We start from the raw sequence: 20,550 nt of genomic DNA, 5'->3' as shown, positions 1-20,550 counted from the left end.
CAACTTCACTTTCACTTTTCACTTTCATGCATTGGACAAAGAAATGGTAACCCACTCCAGTGTTCTTAACTGGAGAATCCCAGGGATAGCGGAGCCTGGTGGGCTGCCATCTATGGGGCCGCAGAGTCGGACACGACTGAAGCAACTTAGTAGCAGCAGCAGCATGACCCTGTGGACTGAGGCCCACCAGGCTCCTCTGTCCATGGGATTTCCCAGGCAAGAATACTGGAGTGGCTTGCTATTTCCTCCTCCAGGGCATCTTCCTGACCCAGGGATCGAAACTGTGTCTCCTGCATTGCTGGGGGATTCTTTACCACTGAGCCATCTGGGAAACTATATTTAGGCTGTATTGCGTCTTGGTTGTGGCATATGGGATCTAGTCCCCCAACCAGGGTTTGAAGCTGGGCCTCCTGCATTGGGAGAGTGGAGTCTTAGCCACTGGACCACTAGGGTAGTCCCCTGGTATGTTTTACTTTAAATCATCCCTGGATTACTTGTAGTAACTAATACAGTGTAAATACTATGTAAATAGTTGTAAATGCTATGGAAATAGCTGCCAGGATCCAGCAAATTCGAGGTTTGCTTTTTGGAACTTTCTGGAATTTTTTTTCTGGATATTTTCCATCCGTGGTTGGTTGACTTGAAGGATGCAGGACTGTAGCCAACTGTGTACAGTTCCACTCAGAGCATTCCAGGAAAAGCAAATCTATAGTGACAAAGAGCAGATGAGTTGCTGCCTGAAGCTGAGAGAGACAGGGAAGCATTAACTGCAGTTATGGGGGACGCTTTGGGGTGCAGAAATGTTCTGATTCTTGATTTTGATGGTGGTTTCACGGGAATACACATCTGTCAAAACTCATCGTGATGGGAGGAGACCTATGGCTGATTCATGTTGATGTTTGGCAGAAACTAACACGATATTGTAGAACGATTATCCTCCAATTAAAAATAAATACATGTAATTATTAAAAAAACTCGTGGCTGTTTCTCAAACACACAGGCTCAGTCCTGCCTCAGGGCCTTTGCACCTGCTGGTCCCTCTGCCTGGATCACTCTTCCAGGTCTGTACTTTGACCGACTCCCTGTCCTCTGGCTCAAATGTCACCTCTTCAGAGAGGCCTTCCCTGGATACCACATCGAAAGCACTCTTTCCATTCCCACATGTTAATTTCAGTGTATTTTCTTCACAGTGCTGATCACCATCTGGAACTGTCCTGTGATGCCATTTTGGTTTTCATGATTTCTTCTCTACACCCCTCCCTCCAGTAGAAGTCAGGCTTCACAAGGGCCACCACCATGTCTCCAGCACGTGATCATAGTAGGTGCATAGTTGTTTTTTGTTTTTGTTCTTGTTTTTTTGGCTATGCCATGTGGCATGTGGAACTTTCCTGCCCAGGGACTGAACTCCCGCCCTCTGCATTGGAAGTGTGGAGTCCTTACTATTGAACCACCAGAGAAGTCTCGCGTGGTTCTTGCAATCCACAGAAACCATGTCTGGCTGATTTAAGCAATGCAGGACTTTATTAATTAAAATATTTGTCAATGACTGAATCTAGAGACCTGCAGCTTCCTCCTTCTAATCTCTCCATAGTGCCCCCCCCCCCCCCCCCCGCCCCACAACCAGACATCCCAGGAGCTTTCCAGGCCCTGATGTCCTTTTTGGGAGCACTCACAGCCCCCTTCCCATTCAACCTCCCTACACCTCCCTCCCTGCCCCCACCTGCCAGGCAGGCATCTGTGTAACTTGAGCCTTGCTCAAGCTTTGCAAGGCTTGAAGTCTCAGGGTCTCCGGCTTGCAACCTGTCACTTCCTGTGTGGGTCACATGTCACAGTGTTGCAATGAGCCGTGCATGCCTTATGTCCTACGTACCCAGCCGTGGCAGCCCCTAGGGCTGAGCAACTTTATCTGATTCACCGAAATCACTATCATTTCTGTCATTCACCTGCTCCCTCAGCATCAGGTGCTGTGATTGAAATTTACCTGTATTTTTCCTGCCTTCCTTCCTTCCTTCAACCAATGTTTGTTGAGCAACTACTGTGAATCACGTGCTGGGGCTGCAGGGGTGAACAGAACCAGCAGAAAACCCTGCACCCTGGAAGCTCACATTCTGAAGGAGGAGGTAAAGAATAAATGGTTAGGGACTTACTTGGTGATCTGGCTAAGACTGCTCTCCCAATGCAGGAGGCCTGGGTTTGATTCCTGGTCAGGGAACTAGATACACATACCACAACTAAGACCCAGAACAGAAAAATAGATAAACAGATATTTAAAAAAAGAATAAATGATTAAACATCTATCCATATAGGTCAGTGTCTGAGTGCTCTGAAGGAAAATAAAGTAGGGAGAGTTCTCTGCTGGCCTAGTGGTTAGGATTTCAGGTTTTCACTCCTATGGCCTGGGTTCAGTTCCTAGTCAGGGAACTGAGATCTTGCAAGTTGCATGGTGTGGCCAAAAAAGAAAGAAAAGAAAGCAGGGAAAGGGGATGGGAGGAGGGGGCTGAGGATGCTGGTTTTGACAAGGCGGTCCAAGAGGGACCAAAAGGGTGAGATTAGAGAAGAGACCTGAAGGAGGGCAGGGATGGAGCCAGGCAGATCCCTGGGGGCAGCCTCCCAGGGAGAGGAACAAGCCCTGCAAATGTGAGAGGGTGACCTGATCTATTTGAGGCCAGCCTCCCAGGCGGCGCTAGTGATAAAGAACTCGCCTACCACTTTAGGAGACAGAAGGGATACGGGTTTGATCCCTGGGTCAGCAAGATCCCCTGGAGGAGGGCATGGCAACCCACTCTAGTATTCTTGCCAGAGAATCCCATGGACAGAAGAGTCTGGAGGGCTATGGCCCATAGCGTTGCAGAGTCAGACACGACTGAAGGGACTTAGCATGCATACACGCACGGGGCTGGAGCAGAGTGGCAAGGGGCAAGTGGTGGGAGATGAGCACAGGGAGGTGAAGGCAGTAAGCTGATTGGGGTGGGCTATGGGGAGAGCTCTGGCTCCCCAACTCCAGTGACCATAGGAATGTATGTAGGGAACAGACTATGGAGTGGGGACGGTGGGGGTGGGGAAGCGGGGGAGACCAGGGGGGCAAGGTGACAGGACAAGGGTGGGAGTCTTGAAGGTGGGAGGGGAAAAACGAATTCTAGATAGATTTTAAAAGTCAAAGCCAGGGGATTTCCCTGGTGGTCCAATGGTGAAGACGCCATGCTTCCAACGTGGGGGTGTGCGGGTTCAATCCCTGCTCGGGGAACTAAGATCCCACATGTTGATCAGTCAGAAAAAAAAGCCAACAGTGTTTACTACCTAATTAAACCTGGGATGAGAGAAAAAGAGGAGTCAGGGACAACACCAAGGCTTTCAACCTCATTTAATCCCAAGGACACCCCACAAAGTACAATCACCCTTTTGTTACAGGTGAAGAAATAGAGGTTCAGAGAGGGCTGGCGATTCCACACCCCACAGGATGTGGCAGAACGGAGATTCGAACCCGGTTTCTGCCTGGTGGTCAGTGCCAGGCCAACGGAACATGCCAGACCTACACGGACATCAACTCAGTCTTTGGTCACAGCGTGCAATGAGTGACTGCCCCACTGGTCACTCGATGGGCTTGGTGCCTCCCTCTGTGGCGTTCTCTTGCTGCTTGTCATCCGTATTGTGTAACCACATTTCCCTGCCGGCCCTCGGGCTCCCAGAGGATCTTACTGGGCTGCTTCATCTCTGTCCCTGGCATTCCCTGGCTGGAGCCTGACACGTGGCAGCCTTCATTAAGGCACAAGTATTTATTAACCTCAAGAATTTATCTAGTGCTGGGCTGCGCTGGAGTGAGCCCTGAGCATCGCCCTTGTGGGGTTGACAGCCCAGTGGGGGAGACAGACCCACCCCCAGACAGTGACAGTCCAGACTGGGCAGGGCCCCCACTCAGCCTGAGAAGGGGTCTGGGAGGAATTGGTGGAGGTAAGGGACCCATGAATGAACAAGATGGCCTTGGTCTCCACCCTCACAGATGGCCCCCAGCCCAGCGAGGCAAACTGACAGTGAACAGGGTAATCGATCAGTCGATGAGCAAATAGCAGAATGCTAAGAGTTGGACATGAAGTAAAACAGGATGAGACAGAGTGTGACTGTGACCCTTTAGCTGGGGTTGTCGGGGAAGGCCGAGCCCTGAGGCTGAGCAGATGCAGCCCCGAATGAGCGGAGGGAGGGCACTCACAGGCTGAAGAGCCAGTGCACAGGGCCGGGGGCTGACAGTGAGAGAGAGCTTGGTGCTCAAGAAAGTGCAAGGAGGGAATTCCCTGGCCGTCCAGGGTTTGAGACTCCCTACTTCCACTGCCCAGGGTGCGGGTTCTATCCCTAGTCAGGGAACTAAGGCCTTCCCTGGTGGCTCAACAGTAAATAATCCACCTGCCAATACAGGAGATAGGGGTTCAATCCCTGGGTGGGGAAGATCCCCTGGAGAAGGAAATGGCAACCTACTCCAGTATTCTTGCCTGGGAAATCCCATGGACAGAGGAGCCTGGTGGACTAGTCCATGGGGTTGCAAAGAGTCAGACACGACTTAGTGACTAAACAACAGGGCACTAAGATACCACATGCTGTGCAGCCAGCAAGTACTGACTAAAATAAAGGTAAATAAATAGAGCCAAGACATTAAAAAAAAAAAACCTAAAAAAAAACGCTGCAAAGAGCCTTGGGCAGAGTGGGTGCTGGGTGGGAAAAAGATCTGAGGAGGCTGAAACCGCAATGGACGAAGCGATGTGCTGTCAGCCTGCAGAGCTAGGAACTCACTGGCTTCACGCAGGAGAGCCCTCATCCTTGAGGCCAGAGTCCAGCCTTTGCCTAAGACTTCTGGAGTCAGGTCCTGCCCATCACCAGCTCAGAACTCTCCTGTGGCTCCATGTCACTCAGGATAAAGGACAGAGACCGCCTTGTGACCCACAATGTCCCATGTGATCTGCCCTTGTCAATTCTCTGTTTTCATCCCTACTCTTCCTCTTACTCTGGCTCCATCACCCTGGTGTCTCCACTGATGCTCTGATGTGTTTCTGCCCCACAGCCTTTGCACTGGCTGTTCCTCTGCCTGGACCGCTCTGCCCATGTGACTCCTCCTTCAGATCTAAATATCACCCTCTCAGTGAGGTCTCCTGACCATCCTCGTGAAAACTGCCACTGTCCCCTCCCGTGACTTTCCATCCCCTTCCTGCCTTTGCTGTGTGCTTCATCACCATTTACCCTGTTATGTGCTTTACTTATCTATGGTGCTTGCTGTCTGACACCCTGGATAGAATTTCAGCTCCATGAGGGCAGACATCTCTGCGCTGTTCACTGCATGGAGAACAGGTCCTGGCACATAATAGGCACTCAATAAATAACGATCGACTACAGAAAAGGAAGAGGCGAAACAGAAGGAGGGGGAAATTTTTAAAGGGAGGAAAACAGCAGGTCTGTCCCAGCTGGCAGTTTGGAGTGTTAACACTTGCCCGCTTCCAGGATAACTCGGTGGCAGGCTGGGAGACTGAGGCACGGACCACACTGGCTAGCTCCCCTTGGGCTCTTGGAGCCAGACAGGATTGGCACGGAGGGCCGGCCTGGAAGAGAAAGTCGCTGGCGCCACCTGCTGGACAGTGGTGTCATGACAGCTGTGCCCACCCTGCTGACTTGGGGCTAGTAAGGGCCTTTGCTAGGTAGGCAGGAGGAGACAGCCCAGAGGAGGCCATCACCAGCAGAAGTTCAGAGTCCAGGGAGACACGGCCATAAGCCTCTTTATTCCCGAGGCCCTGTGGACACTCCGCCCAATCAGTGCTATGCAGGAGGGCAGGACGGTGCCACCCATGACCTGTCTTGCTTCACTCTCCCTGTACATACACCTGCTCTCCCAACCCAGCAGGCTGGGACCCCCAGCTCTCTGGGAGGTGAGAGCTGCTCCAGCTCTCTCGGGGCTGCATCCACCCTCCGTGGTGCCAAGGACGGCAGAGGAGTCAAGGCCCGCCCCGACTCCCTTCTAGGGCCTGGCAGCAAGGCCTGGGGTTCCTGATGAGAGCTGTCTCCATTCCTAGAGGTACATCATCCGGCCAAGCAGGGGTCTCACCACCCAGACATCGTCTACAATCTTTCCATCCTGCAAGGGACAAAAAAAAAAAAGGAGGAGGAAATGAGGGCTGAAAGCCCAGATTCTGGGGCCAAATGGCCTGGGTTCAAATCCCAGCTCTGTCGCTGATAAGCTGTGTGACTTTGAACAAGTGGCTAGACCTCTCTGAGCCTCAGTTTTCCTCATCTGGAAAGAGAGGATGTAGTACGCACATCATAGATACTGTTAGAATTAAGTGAGGTATTTAGAAAAGGCTTAAAAGGGAGCCTGGCACATGGCAAGGACTGGGTAAGTGTAGGCTGTTACCATTAGAGTACAAACCCCAGAGTGAGACAAAAGTCACTTTATACGCCAGCAAAGCCACCCTCTGTGGCCTCCAGCACATGATCCAACTCTGAACCTGACTTCCATATTCTATTGTGTTTGGGTTGGCCGGAAAGTTTGTTTGCGGTTTTCATTAAGATGTTTAGAAAAAGCCCAATGAACTTTTTGGCCAACCCAATAAAAAGTGGGGAGAACTGAATAGATAATACACACAAGTGCCTGACCCTGTATGGGCCACACAATAAATGGTAGCTACTTATCGTAAAAAGAATATGGTCTTTGTGGTCGTTTCTGTAACCTCTGGCTGTGCAATCCTGGGAAAATTACTTGCCCTCTCTGAGCCTCTGTTCTCTTAGCTGTAAAATGGAAATAAAATGTGCCCCATAGTATTATTGTGGTGATTAAAGGGACTAAATATAAGGCATTGAGCTCAGGGTTTGGTGCACAATAGTGTTCAATCAATCATAGTTATTAGTGCTATTTTAAAATTACAATGGCAAAAATACAGAAAGGTGAGCCATGATTATATGGGTCCATCTAAGCTTAAGCCATGGGGCTTTCTAGATGGCACAAGTGGTAAAGTTTTCACTTGCTAATGCAAGAGGCACAAGAAACTCGGGTTTGATCCCTGGGTCGGGAAGGTCCCCTGAAGTAGGAAATGGCAACCCACTCCAGTATTCTTGCCTGGGAAACCCCATGGGCAGAGGAGCCTGGCGGGCTACAGTCTGTGGGGTTGCACACACATCATATTGGTTTCCCTCTGCCTGCCTCCCACCTACTTTTTCCTTCCCCTGCTTCATGTTGATAAATCCCTTTAGAACTGACCGTGTTTTAGAAACCATTCTGAGCACTTTCTATGTAATAAGTCATTCAACCCTCGTTCAATCCTCTGAGGCAGAAACTATTAACATCCCCATTTTGCAGATAGGAAAATTGTGGCTCAGAGTTGCTTGAGGTTATCCAGCTGGTAAGTAGCAGAGGCAAGATTTGAACCCAGGATCTCCAGCTCTCAAGTCCACTTTTTAAACCACTTGACTCCAGAACGCACTGGGCCTGCTCTCTCAGGCAGGTGATCGGGCCACTGCTCACTGACCTGGTCATCAGACACCTGCTGGATGTGGACATGGGTCCCGTTGAGGATGTGCAACCGTGTGTACCCGTACTCTTTCACACGCAGGGCGCTCCAGGGCCGCGGGAAGAGGGTGAAGGGGGTGAGCAGCTCCTCACAGCCCTGCTGGAAACAGTCATTTAGCCCCAGGGCTGGGGCAGGTGAAGTACCCTCTGGGGAGCAGAAAAGACCTGCCAGGTGGGATCCTGCCACCCCCAGGGAAGACAAAGCTGGTTAAGACTTGACCTTGGTAACACATACAACTGAGTGTTTTGACCCAGCCAGGCTTTCTGTGCCCCGAGTCTTGGACTTAGACAACAGTGCGTGGTTGTACAAGACTGTCCACTGAAGCATTTTCTGTAAAAGCTCTGAGCTGGAAGACAGCCAAATGCCCATCAGTAAGGGTCAGTTAAATAAATTAGAGTGTAGCCATCACAGAGAGGGGCAGTATAGAAAGATGGCGAAGATGTATTGTTAAGGGGAAAATGCAATTCACAGAATAGAAGAAATCGGTGGCTTTCAACCCTCGCTGCAGAGTAGACCCTCCAAGAAAGCTTTTAAAATCATCATTGCCTGGGAGAGAGGAAGTGTTTATCCTTGCAGTATAAAACTAGGTGATGTGAGCAGGAAGGATGAGGGAGCTTAAAAAAAAAAAAAGAAAGAAAAATCACCATGTTGCAGCCATCTCTGTAATAACTGCTGGAAGCAAGAACCATCAATGGATGGTCAAAGTAGCGGCGAAAGTATGAGGAATAGCAGGATATTTGCATAGTCTCCAAGTAGCTCCAGGAGACACTTGTTAACTTTAAAGGGGAAAATCATAAGTATGGTGCAAGAGATGCGTAAACCGAGGCTTAAAGACATACCATGCACTTCCTCATAGGATACACTGAAAAGAACACAGTACTGGGGCCTTCCCTGCTGGTCCAGTGGTTAAGAATCTGCCTGGCAATGCAGGGGATGCACATTCAATCCCTGGTCAGGGAACTAAGACCCCCGATGCTGCAAAGCAACTGAGCCCACACATCACAACTAGAGACTCAGTATGTAACAAAAGATCGTGCATGATGCAGTGAAGATCTGACTGCGGCAACTAAGATCTGACGAGGCCAAATAAGTAAATATCAAAACAAACACACAGGCAAAACCAGTATCACTTTTGTGTGTTCTTATAACAAATGTGTAACTTCAACCTAATCAAACCCACACTGAGAGTCTACCAAACAACACTGCTGCGCTCTTCAAATTTTTCAAAGTCTTGAAGAATGCAGAAAGAAGGGAAAATGTTTCTGACTAAAGGAGGGGAAAGAAACAAGACACAATAATAGAACGTATGATCTTAAACTAGATCCTGGAGCAGAAAAAAAAAATCTTTCAAGGACATGAATAGGACAATTGGATAAATCTGAATGAGACTGGATGATGGTATAGTATCAAGTGTTAACTACTTGAATCTATTATACTGTACTGATGTAAGAGAATGTCCTCATTTTTTTAGGAAACACAGATGGAAGGATAAAAGGACATCATTTCTGCAGCTGAACTCTTCACTGGATCTGCAAATGATAGTGAAACTGTACACACACATACACACACACGCATGCACACACATATCGAGAGAGAGACAGAGACAGAAATAGAGATTGAAACAAGAATGGTTAAATGTTCACAACACCAAGGCCAAGCCCTCAGCTTCTGGTGTTTGTCCTGGGGTTGGGCCAGGGCATCAAAGATTTAAAACCTCCCTAGGTAATTCTAACATGCATCGAGGCTGAGAACTGCTAGGGTATGAAAGATGATCCGAGATGTTTTTAAAAAGTGGGTGATGGGACTTCCCTGGTGGTCCAATGGTTAAGAATTTGCCTCCCATTGGAGGGGATGTGGGTTCGATCCCTGGTCAGGGAACTAAGATCCCACATACTGTGGGGCAACTAAGCCCATCTGACACACAACTCGGGAAGCCTAGGCACTGCAACTAGAGAAAGCTTTCATGCTGCAATGTTGAGCAACACGCCCCCCCCATGCACTGCAACAAAAATCCAGAGTAGCCAAAAAAAATGAAAAGTGGGTGATGTACTAATACATCTCTATTGAGACACTGACTAATTTGCATACACAGAAAATATTCTCAAATGCTACCCAAGAGACGTAACCATTGAGAGTGGGACTCAGTGGTAAAGAACTTGCCTGCCACTGCAGGACACACAAGAGACATGACTTCGGTGCTTGGGTCAGGAAGATTCCCTGGAGGAGGGCATAGCAACCCACTCCAGTATTCTTGCCTGGAGAATCCCTGTGGACAGAGGAGCTTGGCAGGTTACAGTCCATGGGGTCGCAAAGAGTCAGACATGACTAAATTGACTTAGCAAGAAGGATGTGGATGGCTGCATCTCCTGTCTGAATTTTTATCACAAGAAGTGCTTCCTTCAGATCAGATCAGATCAGATCAGTCGCTCAGTCGTGTCCGACTCTTTGTGACCCCATGAATCGCAGCACACCAGGCCTCCCTGTCCATCACCAACTCCCAGAGTTCACTCAGACTCACGTCCATCGAGTCAGTGATGCCATCCAGCCATCTCATCCTCTGTCTTCCCCTTCTCCTCCTGCCCCCAATCCCTCCCAGCATCAGAATCTTTTCCAATGAGTCAACTCTTCGCATGAGGTGGCCAAAGTACTGGAGTTTCAGCTTTAGCATCATTCCTTCCAAAGAAATCCCAGGGCTCATCTCCTTCAGAATGGACTGGTTGGATCTCCTTGCAGTCCAAGGGACTCTCAAGAGTCTTCTCCAACACCACAGTTTAAAAGCATCAGTTCTTTGGCGCTCAGCCTTCTTCACTGGATCTCATTAATGTGTTGTTGCTTAGTCACCCAGTCGTGTCTGACTCTTTACAACCCCATGAACTGCAGCATGCCAGGCCTCCCTGTCCCTCACCATCTTCCGAAGTTTGCCCAAGTTCATGTCCATTGCATTGCTGATGCCATACAGCCATCTCATCCTCTGATGCCCTCTTCACCTTCTGCCCTCAATCTTTCCCAGCATCAGGGACTTTTCCAATGAGTTGGCTGTTGGCATCAGATGACCAAAATACTGGAGCTTCAGCTTCAGCATCAGTCCTTCCAATGAGTATTCAGGGCTGATTTCCCTTAAGATTGACAGGTTTGATCTCCTTGCTGTCCAAGGGACTCCCAAGAGTCTTCTCCAGGACCACAGTTCAAAAGCATAAATTCTTTGGTGCTCCACCTTCTTTATAGTCCAACTCTCACAGCCATGTGTGACCACTGGGAAGACCGCTAATTTGTAAAATCAGCTTAAAAAATAAGCCCTCACTTGTTGTGGAAGTGATTGACTCCAAGGCTGCTGGGAGTGAGAGTGAATGGGACACAAGATATTCCTGGAGCACCTTGTGGAGCCAAAAAGTAAGAAAGAGCCCACAAAATGACAGGGACACTTTGGAAGGATGCGGGACCTGATCTGAAGAGTTCCCAGTGGCCAGAGTGAGAGCCCATACACAGCAGCATCAGTAGCAGGAGCACTGGATTATAACCCACAGGAGGAAATAATTCCCCATGCGGCCACACTGGTGCAAATCCATAACTAACCAACCAACTAAATGGGGCAGAAGGGACAACCCTTCCTCACAGGAGGTTGCTAACTAATAAATCAGGGAGAAACAAGGGAAATAGATGATTCCCAGCCGAATGCCCCAGTGATCACTGTTGCAGGCAAGACCCACTGATGGATTCAAACATTAGTAAGTGGAGACTTCCCTGGTAGTCCAGTGGCTAAGACTCTGAGCTCCCAGTGCAGGGATCCTGAGTTTGATCCCTGGTTGGGGAACTAGATTCACACGCCTCAACCAAGAGCTCAAATGCCGCAACTAAAAATTCCAAGTGCTGCAGCTGAAAAAAAAAGAAAACGAAAAGAAAGATTCTATGTGCCCCAACTAAGACCTGGAACAGGCAAACAGATTTAAAAAAGAAAATAGTGGGTGAAAGTTGGAGGAGAAACAACTTTTGCAGGGTCTAAAAGCATCTCCCCCAAGATGTTTATCAGCCAAAAGGGAAATACAGCAAGTTGATGGTGGAAGAACATCCTTACACAGGTGATTCAGAGAAAGTCCTCCAGGAATGAGACACTGTGAGGACCTGGACCCCTCGGTATGATGTGCTGAGGACACAACCATCACTTGTGATCCTCTGGCCCCAAACGCGTAATCTGCATCTTGGCATGAGAAAGTATCAGACAAACCCAGATCCACGGGCATTCAGGAAAAAAAAAAAACAGAAACAAACAACTGGCCAGAATGAAAGACAAGGGAAGATGGAGGAATAGTCACAGATGGGAGGAGACTAAGGAGACACAATGAAGAAGGAAATGACAACCCATTCCAGTATTCTTGCCTAGAAAATTCCATTGACAGAGGAGCCCGGTGGGCTACCGTCCACGGGGTCACAAACAGTTGGCTGCGACTGAGCACAAGGAGACACAAAAACCAAATACAGTGGAGGATGAGCTGGTGCAACATGAATAAAGGCTGGAGTCCAGTTACAAGGATAATAATAAGCCCTCTGTTCTCGATCCGACCAGCAGACCTGGGCAAGCACCCCCTGCCCCTGCCACTTACTGAACCTGTGACTTCTAAGGAGTATTTTACTCTTAGCTTCTGTTTCTGCATCTGTGCGATGGGCACACTACTAGATACATCTAACCCTCTAAGAGATGCCAGCTGAATAAAGGAGGAGGCACCCAAGCTGGTACAGGTGCCACCCTCAATAGATCAGAGGTCAAAGGCAACATCCCACCCCACCCCACCCCGCCCTGCTCACGGCGGATCCTGTGATGATGTGGACAGGGCCTCGAGGGTGGGTGTAGGGCATCTCTTGGCTGCCATTAAGTACCTGGAGAAGTGACAAGGTGGAGAGGGTGTGTCACACCGGCCAGGCCTCCGGGGATCTGGCTGAGGGGGTCCACTGACACCACCAGCCCCATGGGTCTCAGCCCTCCCGGGGGCCTCCCTCACCTGGTAGTTGTAAATCGGCCACAGGCGTTCATACGAGTGCTCATGGGCCCACAGCTGCAGGTCAACCCCTGAGACAAAGCAAGAGGGGTTCAGGCCTCTGAATCCAGGAGAGAAGGGAGGCGGGGCCTCAAGAGTCCTGGGGTGGAGCAGGGGGGTCACTCACCATATTTGTAAAAAAGATCCTCCAACCCATAGAACTTGCCACGGAGGCCTTTGCGAACCTAAGCAAGATGAGCAAGGAGGGGAGAGGGGCTGAGGCTCACCCCCGACCTGGATTTCAGCACCTGGTTCCCTGGGAGGGGGTGCTCACCTTGCTTTCATGCCAAGTACAGTCATCCAAATCAGCATTGGAGCAGTACATGGGCCGGTGGCCCATGGTGATGATCCACGGCCGGACCGCCCGGTTCTTATTGGCTTTCTGCAGAGAAGGGTTCAGAGTGAGGGGCGGGCGGAGCAGGGGGCAGCTGGTGATGGAGGAGGGGGTGGGGGGCACATCCCAGGGAGACATCCACAGGTTACCTGGAGGTCGCTCTCCAGCCAGTGAAACTGTCTCTCTACCAGGTGGCGGCCGTAATGGAGGAAGAAATATACCTCAGTGGAGAGGGAGATGATGTGTGCGGGTCCCAGATCCCAGCTGGAAGGGTCAAGGGCAGGGGTCAGAGGTGAGGGTCTCCTCTGCATCTCCCATCCTTCATGGGAGGGAGGCCACTGTCCCTGCTCCCCCCTCAGATTACCTGTACCACAGGCCTTCGGTGTTCCCCGGCATGCTGAAGCGAGCTTTGTAGTTGGAGAAGTTGCTGGATAAAAGGAAGTAAAAGGGTAGGAGGGAGGGTCTGGGTGCCCCTCCCCCCACTTCCCACCATCAGGCCAAGCCTGGCTCCCAGCCCAGCCCTCATCTCCTCTCCTCTCACATCCGTCAATGAGCTGCTGCAGTGTGAGAAACTAAGGTGAGACACTAGGAAGGACTGGTTTTGTCGGCCAGGCCCTCATCCACCCCAAAGCCCTCAGGCCTCACTAGCGTTCCTCGTGATTCCCAGGGCAGGTCATGTAAGGTAGGCTAGCAGCCACGGGTTCGATGAGTTTCATGAACCTGTCTCCGACACGTGCATTGTCCTGATCCATGTTGTAGGCGAAGTCTCCTGGGTGGGGGTGGGGAGGTGGGGGGTGGAGGAGAGGATGAAGACCCAGACCCAGCTCTGCTGTTGCCAGAACTGAGACCTTGTTGATCAAGTCCTGGCTCCCCCTCCCGCTCAGGCATCTTCAGTCCCTACCTCACACCCAAGTGCCTAGGCACTTGGAACCGTCTCCTTAGCCTCTGGTCCCTGACATGCCTGCAGGACCCAGGACCTCGCTGGTCTCCTGTGCCCCAGCACCCCAGCCCCATCTCGTCCCTTCCCAGAGTCATGACAGCATTGAGACTGGCATGGTCTGCCCTGGCACTGGTTTTGTACCAGGCAGTGTTCCAGATGTTTTGCTTGATCAGCCGAATCCTCAAAACACCCTCTAAAGTGGATGTTATTATCATCCCCGTTTCAGATGGGGAAGCCGAGGTCCAGGGAGGTGGAGAGCTGACTCAAGGTCACAGAGCTGAGCTTAAGGATCCAGGAATCAAACCTCAGGAGTCTGATTCCAGCATCTACTACAGCTTTGAATCATAGCCCCGATTTCCGTCTCCCATCTGGTTCCTGGCTCTCAGATCACAGCAGAAATGATCATGACAACCAACACTTATGTAGCACCTACAGCGTGGCAGTCAATGTCGACTTATTTCATTATGGTGCATGTGTACTAAGACGCTTCAGTTGTGTTTGACTCTTTGTGACCCCGTGGACTGTAGCCCGCCAGGCTCCTCTGTCCATGGGATTCTCCAAACAAGAATACTGGAGTGGGTTGCCATGCCCTCCTCCAGGGGAATCTTCTTGACCCAGGGATCGAACCTGCGTCTCTTACATCTCCTGCATTGGCAGGCAGGTTCTTTACCACTAGCGCCCCCTGGGACGTCCGTATCGTCATCACAACAGTCGGAAGAATCTAACCTAGTCCCAGCTCTTACAACAGTAATACAGAGGAGAAAACCAATGCACGTAGCTCTAAGTGCCAGACTGATTTTAACCCGGGAGCCCAGTTAACCGCGACAGCATCCCCATAGCCAGTCTCTTCCCCCGTCCCTTTGGAACCACGCTGGCCCCGGCTCCCGGCCCCTTGCAGTCCTGGCGTTACCTCCCACCCCACACCTAGCAGATGCCTCCTCACCCACATGAAGAATAGCGTCGTACATGCCCTGCTGGGTGTCCCGGCGCAGTCGGGGGAGGGCCCTCGGATTGTCGGCCCCCAGGTCCCCAAACACAGCCAGGCGCGGGCTCCAGTGGGGTCCCTTCTTCAAGGCCCGGAAGCGGAAGCGACGGCTCCAGCCCTGAGCACTGCCACAGCGGTAAACTGAGGGGAGAGGAAAACGTCAAAGTCTGCCGGGGCTGGGGGGTGGGGGGAGCGCCCCAGGGTGTCTCCTTCATCCCCATCCATCTTCAATTGGTGGGGGGACTGAATGGGTCTAACCCATGCCCCTTCTGACCACCTCACCCCAGGTCTCCAGCCTTCCGTTTTCATCCCAGGGTCTCATACAATAGGCTTGCAGGTAAGCCGAGAGGGTACCAGCCTGCCTGAGCCACCTGCCAATAGTAGCTGTTAGCCCACATCCCACTTCTCCTCCCATTCGCCCTTCAACACCCGGCCCCGGGGCACCTCTCACCATACTGGACCCCTGGCAGCAGCCCCTGCAGGGTGACTCGGTGTATGTAGAGCTTCCGCCGGAGAATGCCCCCATCCACAAAGAGGCTGAAGGTGCCCCGAGCCTGGAAGGGCAGGGGCCCAGAAGGCTGCAGCCCATACTGAACTTCAGAGGGCACCGGGACCCATGTGGTCCAGGTTACAGTCATGGAGCCTGGCTCACCTGGAGAGAGAGGCAAAGGAGGTTCGGCAGTGAGGCCTGGGTAGACGTGGGGAGAGATGTGCAGAGAGTGAGAGGCTGTTCAACATTTAGGAGTTAAGGACACAGGTTCCGGAGCTTCCCAAGTTCAATCCCTACTTCACCATTTCCAAGCTGTGCTTTCCTTGGGCAAGTCACTGCAGTTCTCTGAGCCTCAGTTTCCTTGTTGGTAAAATGGGATAATAATAGTATCTTCCCTATAGGGTTCTTTGAGGCTTAGATGAATAAATAAGAGGAAAGCACTTGAAACAGTGTCTGGTACAGTCAGGGTTACATGAGTGGATGGATATTATTATAAATGGTGTTACTATGTGCAGGCTTGTGCCACATACTTTACACATGACACTGTTTAGGGGTTGTAAACTCAAATGTCTGGAGGCCAGTTAGGTAATATATATGGGAACAAGGGCCAGCTGTAAGGAGGAAGGCAGCAGGGAGGGGTGGAGTCTGTGACTGAGCGTAGAGCCTGCCGTCTCGGAGTGGAAACCATTGTTCAGCTCTAGGGATGGCCGCCGTGCAGGAAGCAGGCTTGGTACCAGCCAGTCTGTCAACTTCTAGAGCAAGTCTTTATACTGCTAAGTGCTACTGCTGCTAAGTCACTTCAGTTGTGTCCGACTCTGTGCGACCCCATAGATGGCAGCCCACTAGGCTCCTCTGTCCCTGGGATTCTCCAGGCAAGAACACTGGAGTGGGTTGCCATTTCCTTCTCCAATGTATGAAAGTGAAAAGTGAAAGTGAAATCGCTCAGTCGTGCACGACTCTTAGCAACCCCATGGACTGCAGCCTACCAGGCTCCTCTGTCCATGGGATTTTCCAGACAAGAGTACTGGAGTGGGGTTGCCATTGCCTTCTCCGAAATCTTTATACAGTGGTTTTCATATCCCAAGAGCACATACAAACTTTTAAGTAATAGCTTCTAATTCTTGAATGTCAGCAACCAGGGACCTCCGTCAAGGTCCAGTGGTTAAAACTCCAGCTTCTAATGTAGGGGGCCTGGGTTCGAGGGTTCAATCCCTGATGAGGGAACTAAGATTTCTCATGCCACAAGGCATGACCAGAAAAGTCAATTTGCAAACAAACAAAAGCAAATAAACAAACCCCATTAGCAACAAAATCAAGGTTTTAAAAATAACATGTGGTGTGTGTGCACAAGTGCTAGGTCGCTTCAGTAGTGTTTGACTCATTACGACCCTACGGACTGCAGCCCACCAGGCTCCTCTGCCCATGGGGTTCTCCAGGCAAGAATACCGGAGTGGGTTGCTATGCCCTTCTCTAGGGGATTTTCCCAATCCAGGGATTGAAATGGAATCTCTCATGTCTCCTGCTTTGGCAGGCGGGTTCTTTACCATTAGTGCCACCTGGGAAGCCCACCAGGTGATTCTTTTTCCTGCAACGTGTGTACAGAAGGCACGCGCACAGGTCATTCATGGCAGCACTGTTTGTAACTGCAAAATATCGGAAACCACAGACATGCCCCTACATAGGAGCGTAACTTAAGGAACTATCTAACATCCGTACCCAGGAGCACTTCACAGCTGTCGGAAAGGAAGACGATGAACTCTAGGAACCAGTATAGAATGACGTCCAGGACACAACGTTAACAGAAGCAATGTACGAAAGAGTGTCTATAGGCATCTATTCTTCATGTAAGAGGGTGTAAGAGAATACACAAGTATCTGCTCATTTATTTGTGCAAGAGACGTACACCAGAAACTGAACAGCTGGATTACTTACGTGGGCTGGAATGGGGAAGGGGTAGAAAAAAGAGGGGATGGGAATGGAGTAGTTAGTCGAGAGGCAGGGGTAGGATGCTTCTCAAGTCTGTCATTTTCTTAAAACCCTGAGTCCTAGAGCTATAGTCCTGTTTCATCTTTCCTTCACACACCCCAAGAAATGAACAATTAAAGCCTTCCTAGGTTGTAGCGGGGCTTCCCAGGTGCTGCTAGTGTTCCCTGCCAATGCTGGAAACATAAGAGGTAAGAGTTTGATCCCTGTGTCAGGAAGATCCCCCTGGAGGAGGGCATGGCAACCCACCCCAGTATTCTTGCCTGAAAACTCCCATGGACAGAGGAGCCTGGCTGGCTACAGTCCATAGGGTTGCAGTGAGTCAGACACAGCTGGAGTGACTTAGCACACACGTAGGTTGTAGGGGGACGTCAATACGGAATAGAAACACTTAACAGAGGGCTGTAAGTATATCAAAAAACAGGGACCTCCCTGGCGGTCCAGTGGTTGAGAATCTGCCTTGCAATGCAGGGAACTCAGGTTTCATCTCTGGTCAGGGGACTAAGACCCCACAGGCCATGGAGCAACCCCTTTATGCTTACTCTAGCACTGAACAAATGAGTAAGTCTATTGTAGATAGAGGGAGCTTGGTTTCTCAATGTTGGAAAAAGAAGTTGCAAATGAGGAAAGAAGGCTAAAGTATACCCTTGTTGGTGGACTGAAATACTGCTGGCATTAGTAAGATCTCATGGTATCTAAAATTAGTACAAAATTTACAGTTTGAAGACCAAATATGGCAGGCTCTTAAGCCAGCCTGCCTGGATTCAAATCCCAGACTGTGTGACCTGACGTGAGACTCTTCATTGCTTTGGGCCTCAGTTTACTCTTTTGTAAAATGGAACTAACAATAGTACCTACAGCTTAAGGTCAATAAGAGGTTAAATGAGTTTTCCATCTGAATCACTTCTAAGAGTATATTTGTTATTATATCATTATTGTGTAGGCCAAACAAAGGATAGCTATGATCTCACTGGGTTTTCACAGCAGCCCTGTGAGATGGGTTTTATTTTTGTTCCAGTTTACAGAGGCCTCCAGGCAAAGTGCCTTGTCCGAGGTTACTTATCCAGCAAATGCCAAAGCCATTTCATTCATGAGGTTTCAGATTCTCAATGCAACTAACCTTTAAGAAACTACCTTAGGACTTCCTGGTGATCCAGGAGTTAAGAATCTGCCAGCCAATGCAAGGGATGCGGTTCGATCCCTGACCCAGGAAGATTCCACACGCCACAGGGCAACTGACTGAGAGCCACAACTTCTGAGCCCACACCTGCCCTAGAGCCCATGTTCTGAAACAAGAGAGTAGCCTCCTCGCTGCGACTGGAGAAAAGCCTGAGCAGCAGCGGAGACCCAGCACAGCCAAACAAATAAATAAACGAATAAATAACGAACTAAGTGAAACTACCCTAAAAGTGTCAAGGATCCAAAAAAGCAGAAAAGTCTGAGAAACTGTCACAGATAAGAGAGGACATTAAAGAGACCTTAAAAGATTTAATAAGTCAATGCCAATTTTCCCACAATATTGCTTTTCTTTTTTAAAGTGTAGTTACTTTTCATGAAAAATGTCATTTACCTTACTACTGAATAGGTTTACTATTGTTCATTTTTAATGATTGAATCAATATTTTTAAATGCCTCCATTTTAGTTTCTGATATGGCGATTGTTATGGATATAACTCACATAGGCTAAAGCTCTCTGAAGTTCTCATAATTTTTTCAGCTGTGCCAAAGCATCCTGAGACAGAAACATGTGAGAACCACTGCCACATTCCAAGTTCCCATTTGCCACTTCACAGGTTACTATTTCACTTACTCTCCACTGGGAGGTCTCACTAATATTACCCTACTGTCCAGATGAGGAGGCTGAGGCCAGAGAGGTTAAGTCACTCTCCCAAGGTCACACGGCAGATAAGCAACAAAGCTGGGTTAGAACCCAGAAGTCTGGGTGCAGAGGGTCCAGAGTCCAGGGTCTTATTACCCCCTTGCACCTCCACCCCAAGATTAAGGACCAGAAGGTATTTTGTGACAACACAATGAGCAGTTACACAATGAAAAATGACAACTCCAATCCTCCAAGGAAAATGCTTACTATAGGCTGAGAACCAGAACCATTTCCCACACAGCCACATACCCTACTGCTTATAATCCCCATTTAACAGATGTGGGCAACTGAGGCTCAGGAAGACCCACCAGCCTAGACTCCCTCAGGAATCAGTGTGAAATACCAGAGCCCCCAAACCAACTGGTCCTCACTGGGAAATGCCCAGGGAGAGGTCACAGACACTTACCTGGGTAGGACAAGTGCACTTGCTCGGGGGCAGCACTGGGAGGCTTTGGGGACCCCTGAACTTCCAGGGAGAAGAAGAGGAGTAGACAGCAGCAGGTCCAGCAGGGACGAAAGGAACACATGGTAGAGGGGAGGTGGGGAGCAGGGGAAGGGAAAGGGTCCTGCAGGCATCAGCAGGAGGGGCTGAGAGGATGGGGGAAGGAGTCAGCGGGGATGGCAGGGAGGGCTTCACAGGGAGTGCTTATCCAGACTCTGGAGAGAAAACAAAAGCAAGCGTCACTCACGACTGAGAGACAAATACCCTCTGAGCCTCACTGGATGCTAAGCACTTTGCATAGATGAACTCGTGGGAGCCCGACAACATTCCTGTATTGGTAGCCTCTGTGATCATCAGCCCCGTATCACAGATGAGGAAGTTGAGCAATGGAGTGATTCAGTGGCATGGCTCAAGTGTGAAGGAGCGGAGACTGGAACTCAGGGGTCCTGGCTGCAGAACCCTTGCTCTTATCCACCGTTCACTCCCAGTGCAAGAGGTTTGGGAATGGGATTGGGGGTGGGGCTCTCCATCCTGGGCATTCCACCCTGCCCTCAGAGATCTTATGGTCCTCTCCTCCATCCTGCAACCTTCCATCTTTGTGACTCCAATACCTCCACTCCATCCCCAGACCAACCAAGCATTTCATCCCACCTGGAGCAGCCCCATCCTCCCTGCCCCCATCTCAGCATCCCATCCTGCTGTTAGTGACCCCAATTTCTCCCTATTTCCTGGCCCTGCGCTTGCATACCCAACCTCCTTCTCCCCAGCCCTTCCCCTCCCGCTTCACTTCGGATCTCCTGGTCATGGAGGACCTGCCTGCCAGGGCAGAGGCAGGTGGGGACTGTCAATCCGGGAACCGGGAGCTGGGGCTGGGGGTTCCCTCCGGGTCCCGGCTCACCCTCTGGGACGCCAGCTCCCAGCATGCGCGC

At 50.3% G+C, this 20,550-nt stretch overlaps 1 protein-coding gene across 2 annotated transcripts; it reads right to left on the bottom strand.

The window, feature by feature from the left end:
* Positions 1 to 3,346: 3,346 nt before the first annotated feature.
* Positions 3,347 to 20,550, bottom strand: ACP7 (acid phosphatase 7, tartrate resistant (putative)). Of its 2 annotated transcripts, XM_086352418.1 has the most exons (13): positions 20,520 to 20,550; positions 19,586 to 19,836; positions 15,279 to 15,479; positions 14,786 to 14,968; positions 13,548 to 13,671; positions 13,267 to 13,329; positions 13,052 to 13,166; positions 12,843 to 12,950; positions 12,696 to 12,753; positions 12,533 to 12,600; positions 12,339 to 12,410; positions 7,497 to 7,634; positions 3,347 to 6,109 (listed from the first exon to the last, which is right to left on the bottom strand). In XM_086352418.1, exons 2-13 carry the CDS (start codon positions 19,704 to 19,706, stop codon positions 6,044 to 6,046), a joined length of 1,317 nt encoding a protein of 438 aa, XP_086208544.1. In that variant the 5' UTR covers positions 19,707 to 19,836; positions 20,520 to 20,550; the 3' UTR covers positions 3,347 to 6,043. The 2 variants fall into 2 exon arrangements, with proteins under 2 accessions (XP_086208544.1, XP_086208545.1); XM_086352419.1 differs by lacking the exon at positions 20,520 to 20,550 and having other exon boundaries at positions 14,809 to 14,968.

The sequence above is a fragment of the Bos grunniens genome, chromosome 18 (genome assembly GCF_055505025.1).
Source record: "Bos grunniens cultivar Pamir isolate PY7600 chromosome 18, Bosgru_T2T1.0, whole genome shotgun sequence".
NCBI lineage: Eukaryota > Metazoa > Chordata > Mammalia > Artiodactyla > Bovidae > Bos > Bos grunniens.
This window is presented reverse-complemented; position numbering and strand designations above follow the sequence as displayed.

Bases quoted from the DNA above. Each gene is read 5' to 3' on its own strand.
- ACP7 (XM_086352418.1), bottom strand. From the start codon at position 19,706: ATGTGTTCCTTTCGTCCCTGCTGGACCTGCTGCTGTCTACTCCTCTTC. The intron at 13,330-13,547 runs GTGAGGCCTGAG...CCTTTTATCCAG, and splicing joins GGGAATCACGAGGAACGCTA to CAACTTCTCCAACTACAAAG. The intron at 7,635-12,338 runs GTGAGCAGGGCG...TGTTTCCAGCAG, and splicing joins ACATCATCACAGGATCCGCC to GGCTGTGAGGAGCTGCTCAC.